This window comes from Mustela lutreola, chromosome 7 (genome assembly GCF_030435805.1).
Source record: "Mustela lutreola isolate mMusLut2 chromosome 7, mMusLut2.pri, whole genome shotgun sequence".
NCBI classification, from domain to species: domain Eukaryota; kingdom Metazoa; phylum Chordata; class Mammalia; order Carnivora; family Mustelidae; genus Mustela; species Mustela lutreola.
In genome coordinates, this window is record NC_081296.1 from 111,933,369 (window position 1) to 111,947,016 (window position 13,648).

General features: G+C 35.2%; 1 protein-coding gene and 1 long non-coding RNA gene across 2 annotated transcripts in view; one reads left to right on the forward strand and one right to left on the reverse strand.

Moving 5' to 3' along the window:
• Nucleotides 1-12,613, forward strand: part of PSMA3 (proteasome 20S subunit alpha 3) — a 26,060-nt gene extending 13,447 nt beyond the window's left edge. Inside the window, exons 4-11 of the mRNA XM_059182197.1 lie at nt 1,817-1,918; nt 1,997-2,070; nt 4,253-4,325; nt 5,097-5,162; nt 8,184-8,230; nt 10,574-10,641; nt 11,953-12,017; nt 12,462-12,613. Coding sequence (XP_059038180.1) covers nt 1,817-1,918; nt 1,997-2,070; nt 4,253-4,325; nt 5,097-5,162; nt 8,184-8,230; nt 10,574-10,641; nt 11,953-12,017; nt 12,462-12,506 — 540 coding nt within the window. The 3' untranslated portion in view covers nt 12,507-12,613. The remainder of the gene's footprint in view (nt 1-1,816; nt 1,919-1,996; nt 2,071-4,252; nt 4,326-5,096; nt 5,163-8,183; nt 8,231-10,573; nt 10,642-11,952; nt 12,018-12,461) is intronic.
• Nucleotides 11,641-13,648, reverse strand: part of LOC131836624 (uncharacterized) — a 19,788-nt gene continuing 17,780 nt past the window's right edge. Inside the window, exon 5 of the long non-coding RNA XR_009355703.1 lies at nt 11,641-13,476. This is a non-coding gene — a long non-coding RNA (uncharacterized LOC131836624). The remainder of the gene's footprint in view (nt 13,477-13,648) is intronic.

Consider the following 13,648-nt stretch of genomic DNA (forward strand, 5'->3'; position numbering starts at 1 on the left):
GTGAGATCTTATAGGTCCCACTTATTCTGCACTTATTTTTTATATTTATAAATGAGATGTGTTACACACGAACACCAAAGGACCAATAAAATATAAGCAATAAACTATAAAGCTATAGATAATTTTTTTTCCCTGAAAATATATTCTCTCTAGAACAAATTTGTTATTGCCATTGAAACTGACACGGCTTTTCTTCTGTCATTTTGGACCACTGTATTTATTTATTTTTAGAATTTTAGTTGATACACAATGTGAAACTGGTGTGCTTTGATAAAACTTGCCAGATTGTAACCCAGCTGCTAGGAGGGAACTAGTGAATTATACATTCTTTCACTTAATAAAAACAAACTTTAGGTAGGTGTATTTTGAAAAAAATCATGTATGCTTAAAGGTACTTTAGTGATGGGAAAACTTTGTCTTAGAAATTTGAAATTTGTTACGTTTGTTATTTAAAGCCAGGAAACTGATGCCATTCCTTATAGCTGGAATGGCAAAACATCACCTGTAGAAGAGGGTTGGAGATAATGAAGGGTTAATATTCTGTCTCCACAGTTGTCACAAGTGGTTTGAGGATTATTGGACTTCACAGTAAGCTTTCTACAAAGCAATAGAAGATTCTTTAAACGGTGAAATTTACTGGCTGGGTAACTTTAGGGAAGTTACTCTAAACGTAACCGCCTCACCTCAGAAGTAGGGTAAATAGGACCTACCTCGTAACAGTTGTTACAAGGTTAAAAATTACTAGAATGCTTAGCATGTGATAAATACTATGTATTAGAAATTTTCATCAATACTACTACTAATAGCACTGGAAAAAATGTCATTCTGATATCACTTACTTTTAAATTCTGTAAATTTCCTAAGCAGGTGGTTTCTGGACTTTCTTGATTCCCAGGACTAAGTGTTTCAGTAATATTTTTTTTAATTGCTTTCCTGCACCAAAAGAAGTACTGAATGGTTTGGATTATGCATTTAGGTCTCAATAACTTGGTGTTTATGTTCTAAAAACTTAGTAGCTGTAAGAGAAAAAATACACATACAATTATAGAAAAATATTTTTATTTTTAAATAATCAAACTTCCTAATGTGCACTGCACAACTTCCTAAACTTTGGAATCAGATTATGTGTGTCTCTCCCCTCCATTTCCTGTTCCACATGCATTTTTGTGTGGTACTTACCTTTTTATCATAGCAACCCAAGTGCTCAACAATACAATGGCATTATAAGGAATACAGAATGATCTAATGTTGAAACTGTGAACTACTTCAACAACTGTATCCCCCAAATTCCAAATGTTCTGTAACTAGTTCACTATAGTGCCCTAGCATCTCTCAGCACATGGTTTGGAAACTGTAGTTGTAAGCTATCAGTCTTGGAAGATGTATGGTTTGTCACCGGAGTTTATAATAGTCAATAAGCTGAAAAAGATTTGAGGTTGTGCCTTTTAGACCAAAACTTTCAGTAATTTGAACATAGAACTGCTTTAAATAGACATCAGTCCTGATCTATTCTGGTTGTTGCCTATTTATAGTGAGTTGGTAAACTGGGATACATGAAGAATTATAGAAATATTCCTTGTAAATGTCATCATTCAGCAAACAGTGAAATCACACTTGGTAAATTTCTGAATTTTAATTCCATACTTTTATTTTGATCCCACCCAATCAGAATGCCAGAATGCCTTATAAAGAGCTTTAAGTCAAATTATTTTTAGTGGTGATGCTTGTTAAAATATTAAGCCTACAGTAATTACACACTTTCCTTGATTTGTGATAGGAATGTATTTATCTACTAATGGTACGTACTTTCTTCCAGGCAGTAGCGGGTTTGTTGGCAGATGCTCGTTCGTTAGCAGACATTGCAAGAGAAGAAGCTTCCAACTTTAGATCTAATTTTGGCTATAACATTCCATTAAAAGTAAGTTGATAATATGTTGAGCCTTTTGAACAGTAGTAGAAATTTGCTGATAAGCTCTTCTGTTTCTTCCCCTCATAGCATCTTGCAGACAGAGTGGCCATGTATGTACATGCGTATACACTCTACAGTGCTGTTCGACCTTTTGGCTGCAGGTATGAAATTTTGTGAGATTCAGTCAGATCCATACTGTTTTCCCCAGTTTCTTAGCTTTTTATACCCTTAGAAGTGTGAGCTATCACCAAGAAGTATTAGGGCAATGATAAAATAAAACTGTGTACATCAAAACAAAAAACTTTGAATAGTGAAAAAGACTCTACAGATTTGAAGTGATAATAAAACAGAGAACTCCTAGTAATAACGTTAATCTGATTATCATACATTCTCTGGAAGAAAATGGTCAAAAGGTATAAACGTTCAAATTAAGTGTTAGAGATGTACAGTATGATGACTATAGGTAACAATGCAGTGTGACTTACGGGAAGGTTGCTGAGTACATTCTAAGAATTTTCGTCACAAGGAGAAAAGTTTTTTTCTCTTTTTTATTTTATTTTATGAGAGGATGGATGTCACTAAGCCTGTTGTTAGCATTTCACAATACATGTAAATCAGACCATCATGCTTTACATGGTAAGTGATGCATGTTGGTAATTTCTCAGTAAAACCAGAAAAAAATTCTCTGGTGTCAGACCCCAGCATTCTCAGGATACAACAAACTGACTTTAAATATATTCTCTTTTGACATTAGAAGGTAGCCAACTAAAGGGAGATTTCAGTTTTCTCCTTAATTTCCATCGGCTACACTTACTTTAAGCAGTTAGGTGCAATGCTCTTAATTGATGAAGTGCTGGTATTTTTATTTTGGGGGGAAAGCTGAGATTCGATTGAGTCAAGACACATGTAAATATTTACATAGGGCTCAGAGACCTATCATCACTCTAGATATTCCTAAAAAGACATGTTTAGTTTGTAACATTAAAGAAATAGTCCTTTTTGATCAAAGTAAAACATTTACTAATATCTCATTGCTTGCCACTGTTAAAAGGCTATAGAAAGTTTATCATCTATAGTCCTGCCTTTCAGTTGTTTACAATCAGTCATATTTAAATTACTGAGGACAGATGTTAGAGAAAACCCGTTTTAGCCAGTAATTTAGGCCTGCAGACATTTTTTATATTGTTGTTCTTAAGGTTCTCATTTAAATTACATTGAAACACTTTGCTTTCAGACTTCATAGAATGCTTTTCCACTTCTTTTAACCTTTGAACGCTCTGAATTCATCATTTCTCTAAGGGAGTAAGAATAGTGGAGAACTTTTTCAGTAAATATTGAACATATACTATGAGTTAGTCATAGATATTTGTGAGAGGACAGGACATAGGAGTATGTTTTCATTGATAGCTTTATAGGTGATAGGATATACACTGACTATAGTGGGCCCAGCACCACTTAAGGAATGGCTGCTTCCTTGGAGAGATGGCAAGGAAAAGAATGTGAGATGTAGGTGGAATGGTAAGAGTATTTCATGAAAAGGGTATTAAACTACCTGGGCATTTCAGGTAATGCTGAGGTAGTCAGGATTTGTTGGTGTGTAGGAGGGGTACTGAAGATGTAGGAAAGGGAAAGGCCATACAGAAGTCTTTGTTCCATACCAAGGAAAACATTGAAGGGTTTTTAAATTACAACCAGATATATATTCTGAAAGATAAGTTTTATGGAATATGGAAGGAAATGATTGTAGGGCTAAGAACTGGACAGCTGGGTGTTATGGTAGTCTATACATGAACTGATACATAAGATGAAGCTGGTTTCTTTTCTACTTCGAGGGTAAACTAAATCACAGTTTCAGAAAATCACTGATTTATGTGATTAACAGCCTAATTTTAATTTGTTGAGCATATAAAAATATATTAAATCAGTTTGGATTGCTGTAGAAAAAGAACTGGAGGAATATTGGGGAATACTCAAGAAAGAATGAGGGGTGTAATAAGAGTTTGAAGCAGATTAAATGTATCCCTCTTAGTTTTGTTATCTTGGCTTTTTCATGTGTATGCCTTCACCTGTTGGGCCTTCTCATTGGTTTTCCATCTGTCATTACTTCTTTGTCTTCACTGCTGTCTTCCCAGGAAAGTTTCATCAGCAAATTTAATACTAAAGAAAGCCATATAAATTTTGAACAGTTTCAAGTATGTACTAGTCTTTATTGAAATTACCTGATCAAAGTGTTTATTATGAGTTATGTGTATTAGTTTATCTTAGAAGGTATTGTATGTTTACTGAATTTTTAATATTTTTATGGTATTAAGGACCATGGTTTAAACTATTACTTTCATGCAGTTTCATGTTAGGGTCTTACAGTGTGAATGATGGTGCACAGCTCTACATGATTGACCCATCAGGAGTTTCATATGTGAGTAATTTTAAATCATGAATTTCTATTTTTAGTTTAATGGTATCTCATTAGCATGTAAACCGTATATTTGGATTATATAAAGTTTCTTTAAAATTAATTCAAGGAAAGTAATAGTTTCTTATTTATCATTAATAATAGCCTATAAATATGAGGCAGTGGAAAGATTTATTGCTTTCAGTGTGCTGTTTACAGAAACTGCATTTCAAGATGTGGTATTTCCTTTATTGTGATAAATACTAACAATGTCCTAAAACTAAAACCTTCCTTTAAAAAAAATGATTTTAAATGGGATTTCTTGCATCTTTACTTATGTCTCTTCTGAGATATTTATGGTTTTTACAAATTACAAAAAAGACTTTATATTTTGTTATTATATATAAGTACAAATGGGAATCCTTTCATTTAAAAAACTTTTTCAGTATAATAAATGGTTTAGAGTATTGAATTATCTCAATTTCTTTTTGTCATAATGCTAAACGTTTTTTCATTCCTAACCTCAGAAACATATTTAGTTTATGAAGTATAATATGTAATGATGTTAATTTTTCTTGTATAGAACCTCTATTAAAAATAAGCCACATTATTCTAGAATTTTTTTTGAACCCCCTGGTGTTCATTAGATGTTTTGTATTTCTCTGTACTTGAAAGTCATTCAGCATCCTTTTGTTAATCTTTAAATAGACAGTCATAGCCACTAATGATTTTAGGATAGTATATCAATTTAATTGAATGATATCTGTAATTTTTGGTGTGTTTTTTTAAAAATAGGGTTATTGGGGTTGTGCCATTGGCAAAGCCAGGCAAGCTGCAAAGACAGAAATAGAAAAACTTCAGGTAATTCTAATTCTTGAATTTTCCTGTAATATCATCCTCATGTAGTGAAATCTTATCACCACAAATAAAACCGTTTTGTTTAAGGATTCATAGAGTGTGGTTTGCTGTTCTGAGCAGAGTTTTCTGAATTTAGAAACTAAGAAATCTGGAGAATTTCATATATATATATCATATATATATGTGTGTGTGTGTACATATATCATATACATATATATGATACCTGTAAGAGTTGTGTCATAGAGCCATTTATAATTACAGCTACTGATAAACCTGTTAATCCAGAAAAGTACATATGGAAATTTTCATATAATTTCATAATCCTTGGGGCACAAGGGTGGCTCAGTCCTTTAAGCATCTGACTCTTGATCTTGGCTCAGGTCTTGATCTCAAAATCATAAATTCAAGCCCCAGACTGAACTCCACACTAGACATGGAGTCTACTTTAAAAAATAATAAATAATTTCAGTGCTTGAGGCCCGTTCATGGAGGGAGCTCTGTGAGCCTTAGTGTGAGAATTCTGGTATTTCACTATTTCATTTCTTCTCTGGATCACAGCTTTTGTCTGTGCAGTCTGTGTCATGGTGCTTCTATTTCCTTTGTTCCTATCTTGGTAAGGCATAAAACCTGTTATTGCTACGCACTCTTTGTTCCCCCAAGAACCATAATTTATTAGTGTAAAAAGTTTTGCTTTAATGTGATTTTCTTTTCAGCCAAATTGATCAACTTAATGTTGAAACAGTATTTGCTCACTCTTGCTTATCAGAAACTTCACTTAAAGGCATGCGTGTGTGTGTGTATACATACACTTGAAAATACAGTATTTAGAGTATCTATCCTTCTGTCTTTCTGAGGTTAAATCCTAACAAGATACAGGAATACTAACAAATCCTAGCTAAGAATGGAGAAACATTGCTTTAATTGAGGAACATGTATGTATACTTAATGACAAAAACATGCTCTAAATCAGAGGTCAGCAAACTATGGAACGCTGTCTTCTTTCTAAAGTTTTATTGGAACACCGTCACAGTCAGTCAGTCCCTGGCTGCTTTCACACTACGAAAGTATTGTTCAATAGTTGGAACAGAGACCAAAGACCATATGGACCATATGGCTCTGTATAGAAAGGAGTTTGCCAGACTGCATTCTACGTCATTGCTCTGGCTTTTCTTATGTTGCTTATGAAGAATGTTATGTTATGAAATAAAAATTTCATGAACATATATAAAAATATAATTGTCATTTAAAATACGCTTTTTCAGGGGCGCCTGGGTGGCTCAGTGGGTTAAGGTCTCTGCCTTCGGCTCAGGTCATGATCTCAGGGTCCTGGGATCGAGCCCCGCATCGGGCTCTCTGCTCCTCGGAGAGCCTGCTTCCTCCTCTCTCTCTGCCTCTCTGCCTACTTGTAGTCTCTGTCTGTCAAATAAGTAAATAAAATCTTAAAAAAAACAAACAAATGCTTTTTCAGGGTGCTGGGGTGGCTCAGTCAGTTAAGCGTCCAACTCTTGGTTTTGGCTTAGGTCATGATCTCCTGGATAGTGAGAACAAGCCCCAATTTGGGCTCCATATTCAGTCTGCCTGGAGATTATCTTAGTTTGCTCCTTCCCCACACTCCTGTGCTCTTTCTCAAAAAAACTAAATCTAAAGAAAAAATAGGCTTTTTCAAAAAGTTTGCTTAAATTTGCCTTTATTATAACATTAATTCACTCATCATACATCTTAACTATAAAGGGAAAAATATGAAGAGATATTGGGGAATCTATGCCTATAAGGGGAAAGATATGAAGGTACCTTTTACTTCACCCCCAAATTAACATGAAAAAATGTGTAAACATCAGAAAAGATAATAACACAACTATCTCCATGTACATTGAAGTTATTTTCCTGTTTTTATTTGTTTTTAATTTTATTTTTTCAGTGTTCCAAGACACAGCCAGTGCTCCATGCAATACGTGCCCTCCTTAATATCCACCACCAGGCCCTTCCACTTCCCACCCTATTTTCCAGTTTTATCCATTTGTTTTTTTCCTGAACTATTTGAAACAGTTACAGTGACACTATATCCCTAAATGCCTCAGTGTTCATCTCTGTAGATTATCATTATCACACCTAAGATATCAGATATTTAGTCTACAAACTGCCTCAGTATTCTCAAGGATCATTTTGTAACTTTTTCAAACCATGATATAATTAAGACTAACACTTCGAATTTCAATTATATCTCTTCTATTTTAAGTCTTACCCTAAAGGAGGGTGGTGCTTGGGTAACTCAGTTGGTTAAGCATCTGCCTTCAGCTCAGGTCATGATCCCAGGGTGCTAGACTGAGGGAGTCCTGTGTCAGGCTCTTTGCCCAGCAGGGAGTCTGCTTCTCCCTCTGCCCTTCCCCATCCCAACACCTGCTCTCCCTTCCCCTTTCTCTCTCAAAAACAAGTAAGTCTTACCCTTCTCCCAGTACCAGTTTATTTTTTCAGGGAAAGGGAGATCTCAAGCTGGCTCTGAGCGCAGAGCCCGACTCGGGGCTTGATTTCACCAACTTGAGATCACCGCCCGAGCCAAAACCAGATTTGGACCTGAGCCACCAGTACTAATTTTTTGAAGCCCATGTCAATTGTTTTTGTAGTTAGTCCCACATACTAGGTTTGTGTATTTCCTGACAAGACTGGTATTTTTTTTTTTTTTTTAAGATTTTATTTACTTATTTGCCAGACAAGAGATCACAAGTAGGGAGAGAGGGGTTGCGGGGGTGGGGGAAGCAGGCTCCCTGCTGAGCAGAGCGCCATGTGGGGTTCAATCCCAGGACCCTGGGATCATGAAGAGAGCTGAAAGCAGAGGCTTGAACCCACTGAGCCGCCCAGGTGCCCCAAGACTGGTATTCTTAATACAGTATTATGGTTTTGATTTTTTGTCTGAGACCCTATGTCAAAAGTATGGGTTATTGACAGTTGTGTAAAGAATCTGAAAATAGTTAATGTAAGTGGAAAGTTCTTCTTTTGACTCATGACTCAATATTTTATTTTTTATAGATGAAAGAAATGACCTGCCGTGATGTTGTTAAAGAAGTTGCAAAAATGTAAGCTGGAATTTTAATTATCATTGACAAAACTATTTCATTTAACCTTATACATTAATTCTAAAGGCCTGTTTTATTTTGAAATAATGTCATGCCAGATTTTTAGAAGTTGAGTTTAACGTTCTAAAAAATCTCAGTAAGGAGAATACTCATATTTCAAATGCCAGTGAACGGGGATGTGAAAAAACAACTTTTGACAGAACTATGTAGGTAAAAGAATTCAAGAGTAGGAGGATACAGTGTGGACCTCTAGGAGCTTCATTTGCTAGTTCCTACTTTCTCAAATCTCAGAAGTCCCAATAATAGGAATTTGGTTTAAAAACTTTATTTTAGGTTGACAGTTATTTCTACACATGAAGCTGGCTCCTTTATACGGTCAGTTTTTGGGGGGGGCAAGTATGTTAATCATAAAGGCTTTTCTAAGAAGATGAGAAGAGTATTTCAGTACATTTAAGAACAGCTTTAAGAAACCCTGAAGTGGTTCATGTTACATACAGGTACTTAGTGTAGAATGCTTGTGTGACTACAGTATGTATCAACTAAGTCCATAAACCTGAGTGGAATGCTTCAGAATTCATGATTCTTCCAGATCAAAGAATGTAGGCATGGGGTATTTAAAAAAAAAAAAATACAGTAAAACGCTAGTTTTGCGGCCAGCTTTTCAGATTTAAAAATAATAAACATACTATTCCACATTAGAACAAAATTGACATGGTCTAGGCAGTAGTTTGTGCAGATGTCTCAGGTTTTATAATTCATGCGAGAAAAATAAAGTCCTACAGGCTCCATTACATATTTAAGTGGTATTCTTAATATCTTCTAAAACTGATAGTTGCAATAACATGCTTAAGTGTTTTATGATTTTGTCACCATTCTTGCTGCTGCCATATTATCTCCTCCCTACCCCTGTTTGACCAAGAGACCTTTCTCCTCTTTCCAGTTGTGAAGCAGCAGAACCTATTCTGTGATTGTCACTTAACATGAGGAGCTCTGGGAATTATCTTACAGTAGAACCATTTGGGAGATAAAGAATCCTCACTGAGTTGTACAGCAGCTTATTAGTACTATTTTTTATTAAGAGAGGGACAGAGCAGAGGTAGAGGGACAGAGAGAATCCTATGCAAGGCTGCACACCCAGTGCAGAGTCCAACTTGCTCAGTCTCACAACCCTGTATTCATGACCTGAGTGGAAAACAGGTTGGATGCTCAACTGAGCTACCCAGGTACCCCTGTACAACAGTTTAAATGTGATAAATTCCATTTCCTGCACTGAGGAGTGCTTCTGGAAATCAGCCCTTACCACACCCTTCTATGTTTAGATGTAACAGTAGACACTAATTAGTTCCATGTAGGAAAACCTTTCCCTTATCATTTAATAAAATGGAGCACTGTGTATCTTTTACTTAGTCTAGAAAATTAAGATGCTTTCTTGTTCTATAGCAAGGCTTTAAAAATATCCTCCAAAGTAAAGTGTGTGAAAATGTTCGGAAAGGTAAAATAAGAAAGCTTTGCTCTGGTACTTAATTTAATGTTGTGACAGTGCCTCTTTTTTTTTTTTTTTTAAGGGATTTTATTTATTTATCTGACAGAGATCAGGGCAGAGAGGCAATTGAGCCTCTCAATCCCAGTGCCTCCCCTTTTTTTTTTTTTTTTTTAAATTACAGTTTGGCATGTATTATAATTTGAAGCCCAGGTTAAGGGGCATATAGTTCTTATAAAATGGATAAGGGGTTTAAAAAGATACCTGCTAAGAAGCTTCAGATTGAAGAGACCTCTAATAATTGCAAGCCAATAATTTGTTTTAAAAATCATTTACTGAAAGGAATAAACAAATATCCTGAAAAGGTACAGTTGTAATAATGGCCTTTTCCCATTTGAATCTGTGTTCCTTTTGAGGTATCTTTTTGAGTTGTGTGTCTACAATACAACACTATCAAACAACGTAGGTTGTAAACACTCCTTTGTAGTATTTAATTTTATATCCATCTCTGTGTATTGTCTTTTCTTTTTAAAGACTTAATTTATTTTAGAAACAGAGCGAGAGAGAGACCTGGGGAAGGTCTGGGGGTAGAGGGAGACTCTTAAGTCCTGGTGCTGAGTATGGAGCCCATCTATCCTATGACCCTGAGGATTACGACCTGAGCCAGAATCAGGAGTCTGATGGTGAACTGACTGAGCCACTCAGCCTATATTGTCTTTTCTAGGAGTGTTCCTAAATATAAACTGTAATGTGTCTATAAATTTTATAAATATTTGTGTTAGGGATGGGTGTTTTAATTTGTGCTGACTAGGTACATGTTTGTAATGACCAAGTAAATGTTAATTTTCCCTTTTGTGTTCTAGAATTTACATAGTACATGATGAAGTTAAGGATAAAGCTTTTGAACTAGAGCTCAGCTGGGTTGGTGAAAGTAAGTTATTTTTGTACATTTATTTGCTCTGAGTCATCTGTATCAAACAATTTAAAATTGGGGGGGCTTTTTTCCTTTTTAAAAATTAAAAATAATTTGGTAATGACATGTATGTATAGAAAAGTACGTAAAGAACAGCTGAATTGATGAACTGTCACAACATGGATATTCTCATGTAATCACTGTTCGCTCTCTGGTCAAAAAGAGACCAGTTCCCTTAGATTCTTTTTTTTTTTTTTAACCCTTAGATTCTTTGAATTTATAGTTCTGTAGCTTGTCCCCAAATGTAACCACTACTCTGAATTCTAACTCATAGTTTTGCCTATTCAGTTTTATGTGAGTGAATTATACAGTGTATATATGTACATAGTACATATATTCTTTTATCCCTGATTTACTTAAGCATTATTTGTGTAAGTCATGTGTGGTGTACAGTATTTGTTCATTTGCCTTGCTTTATAGTATTTTGTTGTCCAAATACCACACAATTTATTCATTTCTTCTGATGCTCTTTCATTTTTAACTATAGTGTAGCTGTGGATGTCTTGTGTAATAATTTTGGTACACAAATGTAGCATTTCTTTGGAAATATACCTAAGAGTCGAATTGCTGAGTCATGAAACATGCATAAGTTCAAGCGCAGTGGGTAGTACCGAAGTATGTTTTACCACTCAGTGCCTTTCTAATATAAAGCAGTCCAGAACAAATTTACAAGGTAGTTATTTTTGAAGGGGAAGTTCTGCTTAATTGACTAATGTACTTTTCTGAAGCATCCATTTACTGAGAATCACCATTTTTTTCTTGCAGTATTAACCATGGACGGGGTTTCAAAAATTAATAAAAATTAATCATGCTGCACAACGCTCAGAATTTATCATAGCATCAGGATAAATCATTGTATAATTTACTTGTTTTCTTAAGAGCTAAATTTGGATAGATTTAATCTTACGTGGAGAAAACACAAAAAAGACTTCTGAGCTTGTTGTATTACTCACAGTACAATTTTTTTAAAAAAATATTTTATTTATTTATTTGACAGAGAGAGACACAGCAAGAAAGGGAACACAAGCAGGGGGAATGGGAGAGGGAGAGACCTCCTGCCGAGGGGAGAGCCCAATGCAGGGCTTGATCCCAGGACCCTGGGATCACGACCTGAGCTGAAGGCAGACACTTAACGACTGAGCCACCCAGGCGCCCCAACAATTTTTAACACTAGATGGATTATACCTATGGATTGGGTAGTTAATTGTGTTGGAAATCACAATGTAGTCGTCATTTCTAATTCATTTAAAAATCTGACTTAATTTGCAGTAACTAAAGGAAGACATGAAATTGTTCCCAAAGATATAAAGGAAGAGGCAGAGAAATATGCAAAGGTAAGCTACAGCATGTGACAATTCTAGCTAAAGGTATGAAAGTAAGTGTTGAATAATAAAGGAACTTGGTTGATTTCTGTTAAATAACACTTAAGAGTTGAACTGAACAAAGGTTAGAAATTTTCTGGCTTATCTTCAGTGGGGATAGGGTTGCCCTGGTTACAAAAATGTTGTATGTGAAAATAGTTAAGGATTTTTCAGGACATTTAATGCTTTCATATTGTTTCATATTGAAACAAGAATATTTCATATTGTGTGTTCTATCAAGAATATAGTCAGTTGATTATTAGAATAAGATGCACTTAATTACCCTTTTCTTTCCTTGGGTAGGTCATCTTAAGTCATTGTTCATCTTCAGTTATAAAGAATTTTCAATGACAAGTGCTTAATAGATTCAGGTTGTAACAATATTAAAAATTGATTTTAAACACTTTCTCTTAACAGGAATCATTGAAGGAAGAAGATGAATCAGATGATGATAATATGTAACATTTCAGCACCTATTTTAAATTTCTAATACAGTCCCATGTAATAACTCTTTAGCCCTGTGGATTATCTACCAATTTTCATTAAATTTTTGTCTTGTAACAATTGAAGTTGGTGGGAATATTTGAGTACATATTTATTTACTTGGTATTAAAATGAAAGTTTATGCTTACTGAAGATACTGTAAAAAGCAGCTTTGGAATCATTAATTCAAAGCTCCATTCATCATTCACCTAGAATGTAAAGATCACTTATTGTTGGTTTTGTGCAGTTAAGTCCCTACCAACTCAGTAAGTATTACTTGATGCCATTACCCAGTTTTGTATTTAGTGAAATGATAGCTGGTCATCAGCCACAGCTAACCTTTATTTTTTTTTTTTAAGATTTTTAATTTATTTATTTGACAGAGATTACAAGTAGGCAGAGAGGCAGGCGGGGGTGGGGGGCAGAAGTAGGCTCCCCGCTGAGCAGAGCGCCCGATGTGATGTGGGGCTCTATCCCAGGACCCTGCAATCATGACCTGAGCTGAAGACAAGAGGCTTTAAACCACTGAGCCACCCATGTGCCCCAGCTACAGCTAACTTTTAAGTGTGACATCCAAGAAAGATGTTTTAGGTTGGAGAAGGTTGGTGAATTTATTCCCCCTTTCATTTTGGTGAAGAGTGGATTTAAGGATCCAGAAAGTCTCTCTTCTGTCACTTCAAAAATTTCATGGTCTGTAGAGTTCAGTGAAAGTACCCATAATTTATGCAATGTAAGAAGTTAGAATATAATCAGTATTGAGGCCACCAAGAACTATCATAACCTGACGGCAGTACTCAGAGAAGAAGAAACAGTTTGTAACTTAGGCCAAGTATGTCAGGTATACACACCCTTTACTGGGCTCATGCCAGTATCACTCCAACTGCTGCTTTCCTAAGAAGGTAATCTACTCACTGAGTTTGGCAGCAGGATACTGCTGGACTTTGAACATCTGTGAAGTTCAAATAGCAAATCATTATACATGAATAGCTAACTACTATACAAACAACGTAAAACTATTATCTCATTATCATGGCTTTTATGTAAAATTACACACTACATTTTATAATTTACACATTTAACTAGGAATGACAAACACCTAAACAGTATTAAATTGGATCTAT